We start from the raw sequence: 19,388 nt of genomic DNA, 5'->3' as shown, positions 1-19,388 counted from the left end.
CCTAATTAAAAGTGAAAAATCAAAAGGTTTTTCTGATCAATCCTGGGCCCCCGGACTCCATCATAATGTAAAATGCTTCAATATCATCGCAACAGAGTCTTTATATTTGTTTATCTTTCTTTTTTTATTAATTTAGCTCCTTTTTCGAGATGTAAGGTTTCACTCAGAAGAACATGATAGTTAACTAGGTTAACAAAGGGCCATAAATTAGAGAGAAATCCAAATCTCTTACAGTGTAAAAATGCTGTACGACACCCATTTGTGTCTCGCCTCTACCCTTCCCTCTGTAATTGTAGTGTGATCCAGCAGTTACCGTGCATTTATTTATTATGGCAGCCCACCACGGGATCAGCATTGACCGCCACATATTGATCGGTGCGGCACTAACATCACATCCCCTCTGTCCGTGAGCAGCTCCTCCTCCTCGCTGCGAGATGATCGTATTTGATAAAACTATCGTTGCTGCAGGTGCGATAACAGAAACCTCATCATACTGTGCTGTGATAAGTGTGACAAACACTAAATCAACCCTCGTGTTGGAGAAACAGCCATTTTATTTATTTTCCCTTTTCTCTTCCCGTATCCGAACTTTGTGTTATGCTTATTCATCTGCCTCGGCAACTGTGCACTTTTCCATTTCCCGCTGGGATTTTCCTCCAGTAAATTATCACTACTCTGTTGATGTTTCGCTCGCTATGCCCGGCTAATTTTATATATAATAGAAATAAACATACCATTGCTGTTTTAGAGTGTAACTACAGCTGATTGACCCTAGAGGGGCTCCTCTTATAGTCATGTAAATGACATCATAATGAATATTTAATAAGGCCTTAAAAGAAAAACATTACCATTATTATTTTCATGAACGCTTTATACATCCTGAATTACTCATTGATCTGTATCGTTGCTTTTGATCTGTTGCTGTCAAAAGCACAGGTAAGCATTATTTCATATTAGATAACTGATAACTACCTTTAAATTTATCTTCAGACCTGGTGATCTTGATTATCTCAATCTGAATATGGCAAGGTAAATGGCTGAGGTAAAAAGTAAATTGAACAAAACCTTTTCGTTGGCATTAGGATTAGGTTTGGTATTGGGGTTCATATTGCATTTAATCCATATGGATCATTTATGGGACACCGTTACCCAACAACTGATGTTGATTGCAAAGAAAGCTGTCAACAGGTCTTGGACTAATCTGGTTGATTCTGTGAATTATATTTTCTCTTAATTATTATCATCATCATTACTATTACTATTATTATTATTAGTAGTAGTAGTAGTAGTAGTAGTAATGATAAAAATAATGATAATGCAGTATTTTTTCTCACCAGAAGGGGCGGTGTGGCGCAGGAGGTAGAGCAAGCCTCTTTGTTTCTGGTTCGATTTCCGGCTCCGCATAATGTGTGGAAGTGTTGATGGGCAACACGCTGAACCCCGAACTGCTCCCCTGGCGCTGGTGGACGGCAGCGTGCTGCTCATGGTTCATCCATGATAGATTAATCGCAGAAAATGAGATTGATAAATGAATAATCATATTGTACCAATTTGGGTGATGCCTTTAATTATATTATCTGTTTATCATTATTGTAATTATTATTATAAGTAGTAGCACTAGTTATACTAATAATAATGATAATGATAATAATAATAGTCGTCATCATTACAAGTAGTAGGAGTTAGCACATAATCCAGCTGATTAAAAACAAACATAAGGCAATGCCGTAGCCTAAATGAAAACAACAGTGGTATCAGATGTGTTATCAGAAGTAGCAGTAGACTTTTACCCTTACTTGACATATATGCTACTAACCCCTTTGTAAATACAAAGAGTGGAACAATACCTGTTTAGCTTTTTCAAACGCGCACCTCATCACTTTACAGAAGATCACAAATATGAATAATGCAACAGCGGGTCCGCGTGTGACGCAGCCATAATTACGGTGGCTCCTCCACACTGTGCCAGTGAATGAAATAGTGCACATCCACACACTTCCCTTCTATCATACACCATATAGCCCACCGCTTTGCATAAACATGCCCACCTGCACAAAATTGCACGCCTGCATTAATCCTCCTTCTACATAAGTGGCTTCACTGTGCCGGAAGCCACAGCGCTGTAATTTTTTTTTTTTTTTTTTTTTGGTTTGTTTGCTGTGATCCTTTTGCTGTGAGAATCAGCCAACACACATATAGGGGACTGCATGGTAATCATGGAGCCATCTAATTAGGGAGCATCGCCTTTACAGCAGCGAGTCGCCATTAACGTTTGTCAGCGCATCCGCACCGCTGTAAAGTGCTGTTATTTAACATCCGGTACGAGAGCATCAGCAGCACACCAGGGGCTGCTGTGGTCATGATAAACAAGGACCAGGAGGGTTAAAACAACATTGTGTGTGCGTTTGTGTCTGTGTGTAGATGTGGGGGAACCGTAGGATCTGCTGTTGTAGTGTATGAGTCATCCACTCCCCGGAGGGCACATTAATTTACTGTATTTTTCCTCAGTCCCACAGTTTTGTGGAGGTTGTGTCACTGCACTCACCCACTCATCTTCTTATAATTGCTGGGTGCAGTGATAGTATTAACACCCTGATATAATGGTGGGAGTGGTACTACTTATACTTGTATTTGTACAGTTAGTAATATCAGTAATAATTAATCCCTGACTTTAATTGGCCTGTGTCATCACTTCACCAATATATAAATATTATTATATACAAGCTAATGTAGAAACCATACAGACCAGTGTTTTGTATGTTATGATCCAAATGATAACAGTCATCAGCCTGGTTGATGTTGATATTTGTTTATAAATGTGAGTTGTGGCATCCCTTGCGAATTCTTTTTGTTTTGTTTTTTCTACAACCCAACATCTTTCACACACCCAGATGATAATACACATAAAATCTGAATTTTCCATTTTCCAGTATTGGCATTTAGTCGGTTTCAAATGAAACAGTGCGACATCTGTCTGATGGTCATTTAGCGTCTGGCTTTGGTAATACTCTTCTCCTAATTTTTAATCTATTTCAATCAAGGTTGTTTTTTGTGCAACCCAGACTAGACAAGTTACCAATTTCTGTATTTTCTAACAATTTGTCAGGGGCCATGATATGTTGCATATGGTAATGGAAACAGCCTGATGCATTTGAGTTTGTGATTGCAACTTTATCTGCTCTCCACGATACATCTTTGGTCAAAAATAGACCAGGGGGCGTATTTTTAGCTGAGCACACAACGCGGCATTGGTTTGAAAATCACAGTAATTGTCTAGTCATACCTGTCAACCTTGAAGAAAGCCCTGGAGTACCACCTGCTGTGCTCTGCTTAACTTTGGGTTTATTTTTCCATATATTATGTTAATTTATGAAAATTACCATATGTATCATTTTGAGATTTCAGCTGCACTCCACACTGTTGCTTCCGTAATTCTGCCGTCAAGTTTAAATGATGTAGACTAGTGGTTTTCAAAACGTGAGACCCTTTCCCCTCCCCATATTTTCCCTGGTTCTGATAAGTTCATGGATGTTTATTGGAATTTGTTATTTGATCCCGCTCAAATGCAAAGCCAATCCAGCTCCAGTCCGTAACAAGCCCGTGGAAAAGGGTCTGCTCACTTCAGCATCTGTCATGCCGTTGGTGAGAAAAGTTCACTTCTTCAACGCCTCTTGACCATTTAGCTGCGGCTTGAAGCAGATCACACGCCCTGAAAGCGCTCAACACGATATCCTTTTGTTAACTAAATTCATATAATATTCTTTTTCTTCCGTCCACTGAGCCTCCCCTGAAAGTGTTTTTAGTCCCCTATGGGATGGCCCGCTCTCCACTTTGAACAGCTCTGATCCAGATGACGTTTAGATCCAAATTACTCCTCATTATTAGGCCAGAGTGTTTTCATCCATGAATAAAAAGTTATACTCTTGTTTGAAGTAGCCAATTTTGTCACATTACTCCATTTTTATTTCAGACAAATTTCATGCAGTCCACACATTAATATTGTGTATAATGACTAATATTCATATTTACACCCTGTTGGCAAAATATAGGGTTTCTTGGTAGTGGAAGCCGGTTTGTGTTTTAGGCTTTTGATTGAGCAGTTGGTAGACAAGTATTATATTATATTTTCACTGTGACATTTTTTGGTTGCCGTTTCTAAAGGAACATACTTTGGTTTTATTCTGTAATTGAGGAGAAAAATGGATTGACATTGAGCATTAAAAGTCCCTTTGGCACTTTAGGAACTTTATGCTGAACCGTTTCAGGGTCTAGGCCATTTTTTATGGATTCATATAGCATCGAGACCGGAGACCATGTACCTCAGTTCCTAGAACCATTTTAGCTCTTATTATGAGGCAGGGTCTTTTTATGGTTCTGTAGGAACTCATGTGACGTAGGAACTCATAAGCAATGCTCATAACCAGATATATCTTGCAGGCTGCGGAGTGCCATGCTCAAAAGCTATGATGGTCACTGATTTTCCTGCGACTTGTGGCAAAATGAAGTGAACCAGCAAGAAACTGACCAATGATAAGGTCCAAGCTCCTCTGGCCTGCTACTCTACAGAAGGATTTCAAAGGCTCAAAGTGGAACATTAACATTTTGGCCAAAATAAGTGGGGAGTTAGCCAATGGAGCGGCTTTTCATATGGCGAAGCAGTGCAATAGATGGAAAAAATAGATATACGTCAACTCATTTGACCGTCCATGGTTGCAATTATCTCCATGAAGAGCAGAGAATCATCTTCATGGAGGTTTGTTTTTAAGTGTGGCGCTTAAGGTTACACTTAGCAGACGCTCACGTCACACCAGTCAACACTAGAGAGTTCCCCTGACGGAGTCTAATTCCTTGAACAAAATTTGAGCCTGATAGTACTTAGAACTTTACTGTCCAAATATCTGTGGAGAAGTATTGAGAGGCCTGTCTGTTTCATCTATATAAAGCCGCCGACATCCTCTACAATGCCTGAAGTTGCTCCTATTCTAAAAAAAGCTAGAGAAAGTTCTTGGTCCCAAATGTCACTCAGATTAGTCCGGACCACGTGTGGACCCAGGAAGGTTCAGGTGTTTCTAGTAGCCACCAGCATTAATACAAATTGTACCACTCAAAACAATGGGTTTCTCATCGACTCCGAAAGGGTTAAATGTAATTTCTCACTGCCTCTTGGCACCGCTTTGCATTCAAATGAAGATAAACCTTGGTTTTCCTTAACCCCACCGCCGCCACCCGCCTCCCCAACTTCCCCTCCACCTTCCCGGAGCCCCTGACACCTCCATAAAACCGGATATCTCTTTGTTGCCTGAATGAAGCTATACGTATCACCGCTGCGAAACACAAGAAGACCAAAAGCCTTAAAGTGGCACACGTGGTTGGAGCTCATAAGCCATCACATACACGTACGAATGGATACAGTCGCCTTTGGAGACAATGGCAGTAATCTCCGTTTACAGTGGCGGGGAGGCAGAGGGGGGTCGGAGCTGTGTTATTAACAGCGGGGAGAGGCTCGGATTTTCTCTCAATCGCCTGAAAACAACACAGAAGCCGCTCGGATGTATTGAATATCACCCATGTCTCCCACCAATTAGTTTGTTCCCAGCTCCCCCTGCCTATTCATCATGCTGATGGCTCACTTGGTCCTCGTTTAATGTTTGACCAAGTCTTTGCGCCGAATTGTCACATTCTGAAAAAGGCTGTCTCGCCCCAAGCCTGATTTCCTGTTTTTTAATGAGCTGAAAGACAAGCGTGAGACAGAGTCTGTTTTTATTTCCCCAGTGCAACATTTTGATGGAGTCGGATGGTAATGCAGAACCTTATTTGTCGGGGAGTTATGAGGACTTGGTAACAGCTTTAATTTCTCTTTACTGCCGCCCTTGGTCTGAACATTACTGTGTGTCTGTGTGTGTTTGTTTGTGTTTGTGTGTGTGTGTGTTAGCTGATAGCAGCTTCCGTCCTGAAGCTGTATTAATTTTTTTTTTTTTTTTTTTTTCTGATATGCATGCCATTCCCCTGTCTGTGCTTCTTCTTTATCTACCTTGGCAGGGGAAGAGTTTTATTTATTTTTTTATTTGTATGTTTGTTGCTAACAATGGATTAAAGGTCACCTGCGTGTTTTGTGGTGCAATCTTTCCTGGCAACAAAATGCTGTCTGCTCAGGGTTAGCAACTCATTTGTTCCCACCCCAGTTGTCATCGCGTTGAAGGATCCAGAAGAGATTAGATTTCTATTAATCTATCACCCTGATCCATCAGCTATACAATCCGACAATGACGCAAACCGAAAGAAAGGAATGATCGCACCCCCCTTTAAAACTGCCTGATAAATTCAATTAGACGAAAGCGATAGATTCATTATTGCCCGTGACGTACACGCTGATTGTTACTTGTACCACGTAATGAGACTACAATGGATTGTTGGCCACCCCTGGCGTTCTCTTGACTGCTCCCCTCACAGTAATGCATTGGCTTTTCTTGCGATGATTAGAAATTCTTTATCCTTTTTATTTTTTCCCCTTCTTTCCTTTACCTGTTTAGCTTAAACAAACAAAATCAGCCCTCAAAATGTAATGCCCCCCCACCAAACAGCCATATGTCCTTCTTCTTTAAGGATAAGTGAGGCAGATAATGATTGAATGATGAATTCAATGAAGCTGATTAGCACCAACGCTAGCCCTCAGCATGCCAACTAAAAAGAGATTAGCTAGAGATGCAAAAGTATCAATACTTGGTTAAAAAGCAAATGAGCTACAAGCATCAAATTAGTGACTCTCACTGTCTCTTCCTACCCCAGCTGGTCAAAAGAGATGGCCGCCCACATTGAGCTCGGATCTGTCTGAGGTTTCTGCCCGGGAAAGGGCAGGTGTCACCTAGCGCTTGTCCAGAGTGGTCCAGTCCTACTGTAAATATGAAGTGTAATGTGACAACTCTGCTTGATTTGGTTCCATGTAAATAAAATTCAGAGTGACCGACATAACTGCACAATGCTTACACGAATATGTCTAGAACAAGCTTCCGACAGCGGACCCAGGCGGATTTACATATGAGCACTCTGGATGGCTGTGGCAATGCCTGTCGTGGCTCTGCACGTTTAGCATTTATTTGAAGATGTACCAGCTGCATCCTGAGGGTACGATATCAGTAACCAAAGGATTCCATTATCCCGCGGACTGAAATCAAGGTTGTTGCGAAATTACTTCCCCAGCATGACGGTTTCGTGCAGGCGTGGGAGGGATCATGACTACATCGACATTTATGAAAATGCTGTGATTTTATTTATTTCATTTTTTTAAAGTACATTTTCGACTGGGTTAAAAGAAGATGTGGATTTTACAACAAGCCGTGGATAGATTGAGACCCGTGCTAACTCTGCTATTTGCTCCTGTTAGTCTTAATAGCTGTAAATACAGGAGATTAAAAGGATTTATGCTGGGGCGGGGGTTCTGTATGGGCAGTGGCGAAAATCTCTAACAACGCGTTGTCGCAGACAGCCGGGACGAAAGGAAAATTACAGCATTGATGCTTGCGGTGTAATAAGCTTTTCACCACATCTTTGACAGAGAAGAAATCGGCATCAAGTTGCGAACTTTGTCGCGAAGGAACACACTGCAACTTCCAAACTCTAATAAGGCATCCAAGCAGGTCCTGTAGATGCAGCACGGTGGTTTTTGCTAGAAATAAAGGGTCATATGACAGTTGTAGTCTCAGATATAGTAAACTAATGAAAAAACAGATATGGATATTAAGTTCAGTTGCAGCCATGCACGATTCTTCTCAGTGGGCCTTAAAAGAAGCTACTGACTCCTACTGTGTCGTATAGGTTGAGAGGAAAGAGCAACATTTCTCCCTAGAATTTATTATGATATATGAATAGGTTGCCATTAAGAGAAAAGTGCATTACTAAATGTCCATGTGTTGTTACATTGTAATTATTAGGTAGTTACATAGTCATGAATTCTAGTCAGCATAAGGTCCTCTTGCTTTATGGTGAATTTACAATTGTCTTAAGTTCGGTGAAGTTTAGTCATCTAACTCACAACCCTTCACTGCCGTTTCCACCAGTCTCTCTTCTTCACACTTTGATAGGTGGACGACCTCAAGGCCAAGCTGGCCGCTCAAGAAGTGGAGCTGAAGCAGAAGAACGAAGACGCCGACAAGCTGATCCAGGCAAGAGCATTTTACTGGCACCGCAGAATATATTCCGGTCAAATGTTGTTTTTTTTTTTTCCGTTCACAGAACGTCACGTGGTATCAAGCAGGTTTTATTTGTCGAGGTTTGGAGATATATGTCTGTAGGATTTCTACTGTGACCCCAATATATGGAAGGTGAATGGCATTTCGCTTGTGCCGTTCAAAGAAATGAAAAATGACATTTCAAAAAAAAAAAAAGAAAAGAATCTGCACCAGCTTGTCCTTCCATACACAATGTCCCCGTTACTCTGGATAATCCAGAAAAAAAAAGATTTTCAACGTCGGGTGTGAAAAAGGCTCCGTTCACAGCCAGTGAAAGCTTGAGTGGGAAACTCATACCGTGGAGTTTTTTCTGTTATCTTTTGTTGCACATTGATCCTAGGTTAGTCAGAGGTGTAAACATCAGCACACTGTCTAGCTTTCCTTAAGTTGACTCTCTCATGCTGTTGTATTTTTTTTTTTTCTCCGCTTATCTGCAAAGCGACGGTTGCCTTTTTTCCGCACCCGAACACCACACGGTAAATGACCGGAATTTTGGCGGGGGATGAATCTCGAGCGCTGCCCCTCTCCAGGTGGTCGGGGTCGAAACCGAGAAGGTGTCAAAGGAGAAGGCGGTCGCTGACGAGGAGGAGCAGAAGGTGGTGTCCATCGCCGAGGTGGTCAGCGGCAAACAGCGAGACTGCGAGGAGGATTTGGCCAAAGCGGAACCGGCTCTCCTCGCCGCTCAGGATGCCCTTAACACTCTCAACAAGGTTGCTTAGCGGCCTGTCCCTCGCTGCCTCTTATTGATTTTCTCCATCATACTATTCTTTCTCTCTGAGTTTAGATGTTTTTTCATTTGTTTTATTTTTTCTTCTCCGTTTGATTCGGTTTTCCCGGGCTCGGGTTGAATAGATTATGTCCACACCCAGCCTTAACTGTGTAAAAGATTATTGAATCTGAGGATTTAGCGGGGTCTCCACTAAAATAATGTCTTCTCCATGCTCCGTCGGCGTTTTTGCTTCATCCCCACAAGCCGCGTAGGTTTATAAGCGGCCTCAGGGGGTTTTCAAAAAACACCCTCCGTGTTTAAAAGGTGCTCTCTGTTCAAACAAGCAGAACAGACAGTTCAATCACTGCTTACAGCTTTCTAAAGATGCCCTAATTAGAATTCTCTGTTGTCTTCTCAAAGTCAGCGCAGGTTCGTCTTTCTTTATTCTAATCCTCCAGTTTTTTTCCGTCCTATTTTCCCCACCGAGATACGCAGTCGTTCAAACTCAATAAAGCCGCCGCTCTTTTAATTTTCCACCCGTTCTCGCGCTCTCCCGTCAGAACAACCTCACGGAGCTGAAGTCATTCGGCTCCCCGGTGGCGGCGGTAACCAATGTCACGGCGGCTGTCATGGTCCTAATGGCGCCCGGCGGCAAAGTCCCAAAAGATCGCAGCTGGAAGGCTGCTAAGGTGATGATGGCCAAAGTGGACGCGTTCCTGGATTCCCTCGTAAATTTCAACAAGGAGAATATCCCGGAGGCCTGTCTGAAGGCCATTCAGCCCTACCTGCAGGTGAGCCTTTCAATTAGCTCCTGCACATCGGAGTCGACTCTCGCCTCATAAATTTAGCAGCCGAGACGGTGACAGCGGCACATTACGGCTGCCCGGTGTCCGGCGAAAGAACTAACCGCTTTAATTAAGTGCTTGAAATTTAATAGTCACTCCAACTATAGCGTCCAGTCGAGATGGGACCCCGTAGGACGGAGGATGAAGCCTCTGAGTACAGGCCGCGTTAATTGTGTCCGGCATGCGGATATTCACTTTGAGAGCGCACCCGAAAAGTCATTGTTTCTTGCATTCTCATGTGAACGTTGTAACGGCCTCACATGCGCAGTCACGTTTTGCACGCTGAACCTCAACAGGTTCTAAGCAGGTGTAACTAAAACTGCCTGTTGGATTTGTCCTGATTTGGTAGTGTGTGGTGGGGAACAGCTGCATGGGGCTCGACGGGGAAAGAGAGACAACTAGTATTACTAGATTACTTATGTAAACTTACTTGTAAGTGCTGAAGTGGCATATGTTAAAATATGTACCGTGGAAACTTGACTCACGAGTTTAATTGGTTCCCCGATCGAGCTTGTGACCGAATTTGCTCATATATCAAATTAAATTTCCCAATTGAAACAGATTGAAACACTATTGATCTGTTCCAAATCCTCGTTGTTGTTACATTTTTAAATCTGAAAAATGTTCTATATAAAAAACCAAGTCATAATACATAATATTAGAGAATGTGAAGAAATAAATCGGTTTTATTAAGTTTATTTACCGTGAAGATCAGTCAAAGATGCCGCAAAGGATTTTGAGAGTTTTCACTCGGTGCTGTATCGCTTAGCTCAGCTTACTTATCACACACTTAATGCTACAATGCATTGCTAAATTTAACTTCCGCACTATGCTACACTTTATTGCTATACTTAATTTCTAATTCTAATTCCTTAAAAAGGATAAACCTTCCCCAACTGGCTTTGAATGACTCTTCGATTCCTTGTCCATTGATCTTCCCACTGTCTGGTGCATGAAATCCCCAATAATATGCTACGCCTTCTCAAGACAATGCTCATGGTCGCTGTATCCCACCAACAACCACTTCTCCATCCCATCATGGACGATGCGCACGCACAACTAGCTTATGTTTTTCTGATGACTTTCGCTTGGCTACCTAGTACCTGCCTCTCATCCCAGTCAGATTTCGGCTCACAAAGCAAAAAAGTCGACTAAACGACGGCTCCTATCTCAGAAAAAACTCATAAGTAGAGGCACTTGTTAGTCAAGGTTGGACTGTATAGGTTAAGAATCTCATTCCACTTGATATACTGTACATTAGAATCACAAATCAATTTTCAAGAAAATCCAATTGTATTCATATAAAAAAAAAAAATTAAAAAAATCAAGTGAGACGAAACGTTTATTCCTCTGCCTGTATCTCCAGGGTTGACCTCCCAAGGGCAGACCATGCATATAAAAGCAGCTAGCATCCGATTTGACTTTGCATTCTACTTAAACGTTGGAAATCTAAATGTGAAGTGAAGATGTACGGCACTCTAGCCGCATTAATGGCATTTCAAGATTCTCCACTTGTCCATATTTGTTCACTGACACTTAATGGAACTCCCATGCTAGGCACTTAGCAACTGCTAGCAACTTAACCTTAGGTTGGCGCTAGCTGTTCATTTATAAGTGCCATAATTAAGCAAGACGCTTGATTCCTATTAATGATGGGATATATATGTATATATATATATATATATATATATATATATATATATATTTTATTTTTTTTTCTCAATGAATAGCACTGCAGCGTCTCTCATTCCAGATTTTGATTTTACATGAGATACAGCCTGTCGGAATACCATCTCTGCCTGCACCTCACAGTTTCACATATTGCCGACACTACGTCTCAGTACTGACAAATTGCTTTTAGAAAGCAGCCTTGGGCAAATGTTAGCATCTTCCACATCTCAACGCAAAGCAGCTAGGACAGCTTACACTTATTTTCTCGAACAGACAAAGTATGATAGCTGCTTTATTGTGAATTATTTTCATAATTTTAATTATAATTGTCTTTATTTTACAGTTTCCCTAATATAACTTGTGATTGGCAAGTATATACTGTAATCCAATCAGGCTTTATACTGTATAATCAGAGTTCTGATTGTTTTTGGACACTTTTTAAAGAGATGTTGGGATTTTGTACTCCTTACTGCCTCAGGATCCGGAGTTCAAGCCAGAGCTGGTGGCCTCCAAGTCATACGCTGCAGCGGGCCTGTGCTCCTGGGTTTTAAACATTGTGAAGTTCTACCAGGTATTCTGCGAGGTGGAGCCCAAGCGACAGGCCCTGAGCGAGGCCAACGCTGATCTGGCTGCGGCCCAGGAGAAGCTCACCGCAATCAAAAGCAAGATCCACGTAAGACGAGGGGACGATTCTTAGAGATTATTCGGGAGCTTTTCGAGAAGCCATAGGGGCTGACTTTGGAAGAGTTCAGACGGTGGGCGGGAGTTTGCGTGATGGAGTCGTCATCTAACCCCCGAGCAGACGGAATCCAATAGGAATTTGTTTTGATTTGATGGCAGTGATATCAAACATCAAAAAGAAAAAGAAAACAAGCGAAGCAAAAATGTAGGAGATGATTATTTCATCAAGGCCTGAGTGACGGTTGAATCATGAGCGGTGCCAATAATGATACAGTACCAGCGCTCCATCAATACAAAGCTGGCATAAGTGCTATTAGAGGCTTTTACTGCTCATTAATCAAAACTAAATCCATCAGCCTAAAAAAACCAGATTGAAAAAGCAGCTGTAAATAATTGTTTCTCAGTGGCGTTTGACATCCAGCACATCAGAGCCCCAACAAGCCCCAGCAGAGCGCGGTGCTCGGGATGCTGCCGCGGCGGCTGCTTACATCAAACCCTGCTGAGTGCAGAGCGATGACTGCTAATAAGATCCAGCATGACTTCTCTCCGTCATTTTTCAGCCCTCAGTCAGATCGCTTGAGCGGAGAGCGGCTCCGGAGCCAAGAGGGAATTAGCAATCCTCAAACTAATCTACTGAACCTGTGCGCCTCCGCCGATTAATCCTGTTTGTCCTTGTGCTAATTGCTTCCATATGCCAAATAAATCCATAGCGCACGGAATGATAAGTTATACCCAACAAAGTTTTTTTCCCCTCTTTTCCCTCCATCCACAGACGTCAGCGATATCTTCTCTGTATGACCGTGTCATCTTTTTAACCGGTGCCAATTTCTTCGTGTGTGTCCGTGTCCCCGTCTGTCTGTGTCTGCATGTCCCCTGTTAGCACCTGAACGAGAACCTGGCCAAACTTACCAACAAGTTTGAGAAAGCCACTGCAGACAAGCTGAAGTGCCAACAGGAAGCGGAATCAACTGCGCACACCATTTCCCTGGCCAACCGCTTGGTGAGGAGGGCACCGGCGGGTTTGCAGGAACCAACAATAAACACGCACACATACACACGCTTGCGCTCCAGAAACCTCCTATTCATTACTCAGTTTAAATGCAAATAATAGGGATGCAAAATTAAAATACCGCCTGTCCTCCCCGCTAGTATTAGCTGGAACTTTGAAAAGATTGACTCCACCGTTATCAGGTTGTCCGATCTTTGAAAAGAAAACTCGATTAATCGGTGTGGAAGAAAAAAATTCTCATCTCACATAATCAGCAGATTCTTCACCATGGCTTTTCGTGACACGGATCGCGCTGACTTTACCCACAATCCCTTTTTTGGGATGAAAACAACAAATAATAATTGCCGTGCTGAAGCCGGGTGCTAGATGCTATTTAGTTACCATAGCATAGTAGCACAGTATCCTGCATTAGATAAATGCAAATGTGCAGAGGTGATTTTTTTGATGCTGATGTTGATGAAATCTATAAGCATGCAGATTTAATTTGATAACATGTTGACTGTGTCTCTAATTATGTCTTAAAGAAATCACTCTGGATTGTGCACAGAGACGAGAAGGAACTATCTTATCATTTATACATACATATATGTATTGTATATTGATTATATGTATTACATATATCTATATGTTAGGTATGTCCTTAATTCATTGACTTTTTTTGGGTTAGAAGTGTGCAACCTCCCAAAAATATATGGAAAGTAAATAATAAATCAATAAAAAAATAGCAAATAGTAAATTCATAAACTAAAAAAGTTAATTTAAAAAAAATTTAAAAAGCAATATATTGTAACATAACGTACTTTGTTGGGAAAAAAAAGAGTTACTGTATTCATTATCTTACAAATCCAGTTCACAAAACTTGTATCACAAGTCTTTTTTTTTTCTTCTCTCTGTTCACTGTTCCACTGTTCTGACAACCTCATAGTCTCAAGCACTGAAAATAGCGTTGTTCCTTGTTTTTCAGAAAAGTAAGTCCTTGCAATTAATACCATGATACTGAATGTTACTGATGCACATCATCTACAATGTATGGCTGTGCAATACATTACATTCTATTATGTTTGAATGAGCAAGTTGCTCAAACGATGATCAGATTTGTACAATGCCAGAAATCAGAACAGGAATAATACAGCTCTAATTAAAAAAAGTAAAGGAAAAAATGCAACTGTTCACAATACAATGGCCATATTTTGGCTAAAGTATGTAACCCCAAACGAGAAGTTGAGTGAATTTTCTGGGATGAAAAGAAGAAAAATAAGAACTAAAAAGAAATAAATTAGAAAAGAATTGCCAACATTTTGCCAGATAATTAGCATCCACTCCAGCCGCCCCAGATGTCAAGCTTGTGTTCGGCATTACTTGTAGAGAGGAAACTTCCAGAGAATTATCAGCAAGTCTGCAGCTCCTCATAGCTTAAAGAGTTTCAGCTCATTATTTAGCTGTCCATCTGCAGTGTCGCTGTTTGACTCCACTCTCACCAGGCCCGGTGTTGCGACAGGCAACCGCTTTTCACCCACAAAACGCGCGAAAACGAGCGCTGCAACCTAATGAGCGCCGCCGTGTAAACAGTCACAGTTGGCAATCTGAGCATCGTGGCACATTTAGTATCTGCAGAGCTAAAAACAAAAAGAAACAAAACAGAGCTGCCAGGTGGATGACCAGGTTGCATTTTTAGTTTATTTTTCCATTTTGGTAAATCTGTCACTCCAGCTTCCAATAATTTATGTAGATAGAGAGAGATGAGAGAAAATATAGATAGATAAATATTCCATCTTCTGTTTTCCAAAAGAACAAATGTGATTCAGCCACAAAGCACGAAAACAGCTCTCTCCGTGCCGTAACGATGCCTCGCAAATGCAAATCCGTATGTTCAGGTGCGCATACGCACATATGCAAACATGTAAATCCTCTGCTGACAGCTGCAAAACAAACCGATGATTGTTGACGCTGTTAGTATGATAATCTAAATTATTCAGAGGAAGATTTCAAAGGTCCTGACTGGAGCGACCGGAGGGTGAGAGGTTGCGCTCGCCTGCCAGTCACTCCCGTATATCCATGCAAATGCAGGCGGTGGAGTCCCCCCCCCTCCCCCTTGACCCCCCCGTGATGTTTGCTGGCAAGTCGCTGTCTGAAGCAAACACACAGCCTCTAAAGTCGCAAAGAGATCGGATATTAAGGTGAACTTTATTGATCCCGCGGGGGGAAATTGCACCAATGCTGCAGTAAAGAGTAAAGGTGTTGCTACATGAGCAGAGAGCTGATAAAGGGTATCAAAAAAACTAATAAAAATGGAACCGGGAGCATGAGGAGGCATTCAGAATGTTTTTTTTTTTTTTTTCAATGATCACAATGACGGCAGCCGTGGATGAATTTAGATTTTTGTCCTTGAGGAACGCCCGTAGGGGTTGTAAGTTACTCTTTGGGTTGCAGGTGGGAGGCCTGGCGTCGGAGAACGTGCGCTGGGCGGAGGCCATCGGCAGCTTCAAGAAGCAGGAGCGAACGCTGTGTGGGGACGTGCTCCTTATAACCGCCTTCATCTCCTACCTCGGCTACTTCACCAAGCCCTATAGGCTGCAACTCATGGACGGCAGCTGGAAGCCCTATCTCCATCAGCTGACGGTGGGCGGGCCGCCGTTTTACAGACTTCCGGGAGCGTCTGGCCCCGAGCCAGTCTGTTAAATACGTTAATCCATTGGGAAAAGGACTGGCGACACCTGTGAAATGCAGCCAGCTAATGTACATTTATTTATATTCATGCAACAACAACAATAACAAAGTAGTGTTTGGTCTGGAGGTATCAAATTTTTTTACAGACTCTGGTAAACATTTTTGGGAGCCTTCATCATCACAACCCCTCGTCACCCTTCAATTATTGTAGAAATGAAATGGGCAGCAGGGGCTTCCGACTGAATTTAGGATGTATCTATCTAGAAGTGAAGAAGCCTCACGGATGAGGGGTGAAACGTCTTAAAGTGAAGAAATTAAAATCCACTTGCCAAGACAAGAAGATTTCAACAAGAACGTATCTCTTGTTTCACCTCCCCGCTCACCGGCCAATAATGCTTTGACACATCATAGTTCACAAAATCCATGACAATAAGCATATCTTTCATGCAGTTACCGGACACCTATATGCAATAACATATACAAGTAATTTAATGTAATGAATATCACATATCAACAACTGATTTAATAGAGAATTTCAGTCTGCCGCAGTTAGTCATAATTTTCCTGTTGGGTTCTCAGCAGATTTTATTTATAAGGCGCCAAATCATAACACAGTTGTCTCTGTAAAGCAGGTTTGGATCTTTAAAATGATTGACAGAAACCCAACATTCCTCCCTTGGCAGGCATTTCGTGACAGTGGTGAGAAAACACTGCCCCTTGCAGAAACATTGGACGGATCGTAGCTCAGCGCAGGGGGCCTTCTGTTTCGACCGATCGGGGAAGGAGGAGAGAGAGTGAGAGAGAGGGACAAAGAGATGGAAAGCTGTGTGTGACTAAGATAGGCGGTGGAGGGAGTCAGGGCTTCTAGCTGACATGATACAATCATAAAAAATATAACAGCACATGGCAGGATTCTGCAGAAGATCAAGCCACTCCCACGGACTTGGGAGACCATATGCGGTTACAGCCATGCATTGATGAAAGGACATATGAATGAGAGAAGTGCATCATGGGATTTCCCTCAGCAGACTAAGCCTCTGGCATATGTAACCTAAAGCAATGTTTTAACTATAAGTTAAGTTAAATGTTTTAAGCCTATTCAATAAAAGAAAGAGTTTCCTCACCCTGGATCCACATTGGAAGATGGCTTCACGGAGGAAGAGGTCGGAAACTGAAGTGGACGACACATCCTTGCGTCTCATTTTCTGCTGTTGTCTTAGGACACTTCATATTACTTGTAAACGTTTAGAAACACACAGCACAAAAGTCAAAAGTCATTTCTTCCCGCTGATATTCTGTAAGGTTCCGATCCCAGTGACCCCAGACCTGGACCCACTCACCATGCTCACAGACGACGCCGACATAGCCGCATGGCAGAATGAAGGACTGCCGGCTGACAGGATGTCCACTGAGAATGCCACCATCCTCACTTCCTGCCAGCGCTGGCCCCTGATGGTCGACCCCCAGCTGCAGGGCATCAAGTGGATCAAGAATAAATACGGGGATGGTCTACGTGTAATCCGCATTGGACAGAGAGGGTGAGCAGCCTCCCGGTGGAACGAGGATGTTTTTTTTTTTTTTTTGCAAAGCTTCTAACAGAGCTGTTTTTCTGACAAAAGCTACCTGGACGCCATCGAGAGAGCGCTAGCTGAAGGTAACGTGATCTTGATCGAGAATCTGGAGGAAACCTTGGATCCTGTCCTTGGACCTCTGCTGGGGAGAGAAACCATAAAGAAGGGGAGGTAAGGAGCAACTGTATATGTACTTGAAATGTGTCCTGTTACAAAACCCCATTCAATGAAAGCTTGGTTTTTGTACAGTTATAGCCTTGGTGCGGTCTTAATTGTACACATGTAATTTCATTTTATTTATTTATTTTACAATCAATGCTCCAAAAAATGGCTGGAACCTTGCGCTTTTATTTTCAATTAACCGACTGCGTCCTCGATGAAGAGCCCAGCCCCTCGATTATCCGCAGCAATCCTTGATGGAAGGACTTTCAAAAAAGTTTTAAAATGCTTCAACTGCAGAGATTGGAGAATTCTCAAATATAGTTCACAGCGCTAACTTTTCATGTAAATGACAAATATGATTGCATCATGCGATAGCATGACTATTTAAGTGAGTAAGAAATCGGGTACAGGTACTTCACAATGACTGTATCTCTTTTGCAGTAAGTTATTCAACAGGTTACTTTATAAATGTTTAAAGGTGCAATCTTTACAGTTGATAAGTTATGGTCGGTCAATTTGAGGCGAGCGTCTGGATAAAGGTTTATTGTCTCAAGATGTCAAAATAACCTGTATATAATAGCATAAAAGGTAGTCTCTGCATCACCATGATGTAAAAGGGTGCCTTTTTAACCGATCTCTTGATCTGGAGATTCCCAGTATTGGCTGTCAGTGACCCGTGTGAGTCCGTGTACCGTCTCTCTTTCCATATTTTTATGATATATTAAAGGAGAGGAAAGTCAATTAACACAACCTGTAACAGTTATTAAATACATACAGTGAACACGTCCGTCCTCACTCTACTAATGAAACCTTTAATAAATCAGTTTTAATTAAGGCGACACTAATCTATCGCTACGTTTTCCAAAGCGAGGAGAACAAGACATCATCCTTGTGAGAGGTAATATGGAACCAAATGTAAGCCTGCTTGTTCACGAATTCACTTCGGTTTGAGTGACGCTTGCTTGGAACTGCCCTGTGGAACCATTAAAAATATAGTAATGAATAAATGAAAAAAAAAATTATTCACCCACATTAAAACCTGAAATTGAATTTAAGAGAAAGGTAAGGAGAGATGACTCACATATGTGATTTTTTTTTTCTTTCATTAATGAACACGTTCCAAGAACCTCACCAGTACTCTATTAGTGATAAAGTTGCTGTTATTTAGTTATTTAGCTTTCAAGTATGTAATTGACATCAGCAAAATGTATTAAAAAAAACAAGCCCTCAATTATCTCACTTAGATGTCAGAGTGATAGACAGATATTGCAGGTATAGTCTAAATATCCACATCACGGGGACAGACATTCAAATGCAGGTTTGGGATTTCGATTTACAAGCAATGAAACACTCTCAGCTGTTCTCACTTTCCGATTCCAGTGGCTGCATTTAATGTCACACCTTACAGTCCGACTGGCAATGAAGATAAATCATTTTGATCAGCTCTTATACTAGCACTTATATCATTCATTTGACTAGTACTTATTCATTTTATTTTACTGATTTCATGCCAGCAGACATTAATTGATATTTCTTTATCCGCCATAAAATCTGCGTTTAAATGGCAGCTATATATAGTTATACATTTTATTTTTATTTTTTTTATTATTTTCATTATTATTATTAGATTTGTTTTTTATATAATTTTGATTTTGTTTATTCATTTATCTATTTTTTATATCGTGAAACATTCGCTGCATTTGATTTACCTTGGATTAGTTGGAGTCAAAGTAACTCAGACGGCTTTAAACGGCCGCAAGATGTTTTATTTTTTCTTTCTTATTCATTTATTCATTCATTCATGTATTCATTATCTACACTGCTTCTCCTGCAGCCAGGGTCGCAGTC

General features: G+C 41.6%; 1 protein-coding gene across 1 annotated transcript in view; it reads left to right on the top strand.

Moving 5' to 3' along the window:
• The window catches only part of dnah9 (dynein, axonemal, heavy chain 9), a 192,800-nt gene that overhangs the window by 114,763 nt on the left and 58,649 nt on the right, over positions 1-19,388 (top strand). Inside the window, exons 57-64 of the mRNA XM_086140698.1 lie at positions 8,079-8,159; positions 8,756-8,935; positions 9,495-9,725; positions 11,929-12,123; positions 13,012-13,131; positions 15,571-15,759; positions 17,110-17,345; positions 17,427-17,549. Of these exons, the coding sequence (XP_085996824.1) occupies positions 8,079-8,159; positions 8,756-8,935; positions 9,495-9,725; positions 11,929-12,123; positions 13,012-13,131; positions 15,571-15,759; positions 17,110-17,345; positions 17,427-17,549 (1,355 nt within the window). The remainder of the gene's footprint in view (positions 1-8,078; positions 8,160-8,755; positions 8,936-9,494; positions 9,726-11,928; positions 12,124-13,011; positions 13,132-15,570; positions 15,760-17,109; positions 17,346-17,426; positions 17,550-19,388) is intronic.

Source organism: Fistularia commersonii, chromosome 33 (assembly GCF_037954325.1).
Source record: "Fistularia commersonii isolate RoL2024-O1a breed Wild chromosome 33, RoL_Fcom_v1.0, whole genome shotgun sequence".
Taxonomy (NCBI): domain Eukaryota; kingdom Metazoa; phylum Chordata; class Actinopteri; order Syngnathiformes; family Fistulariidae; genus Fistularia; species Fistularia commersonii.
This window is presented reverse-complemented; position numbering and strand designations above follow the sequence as displayed.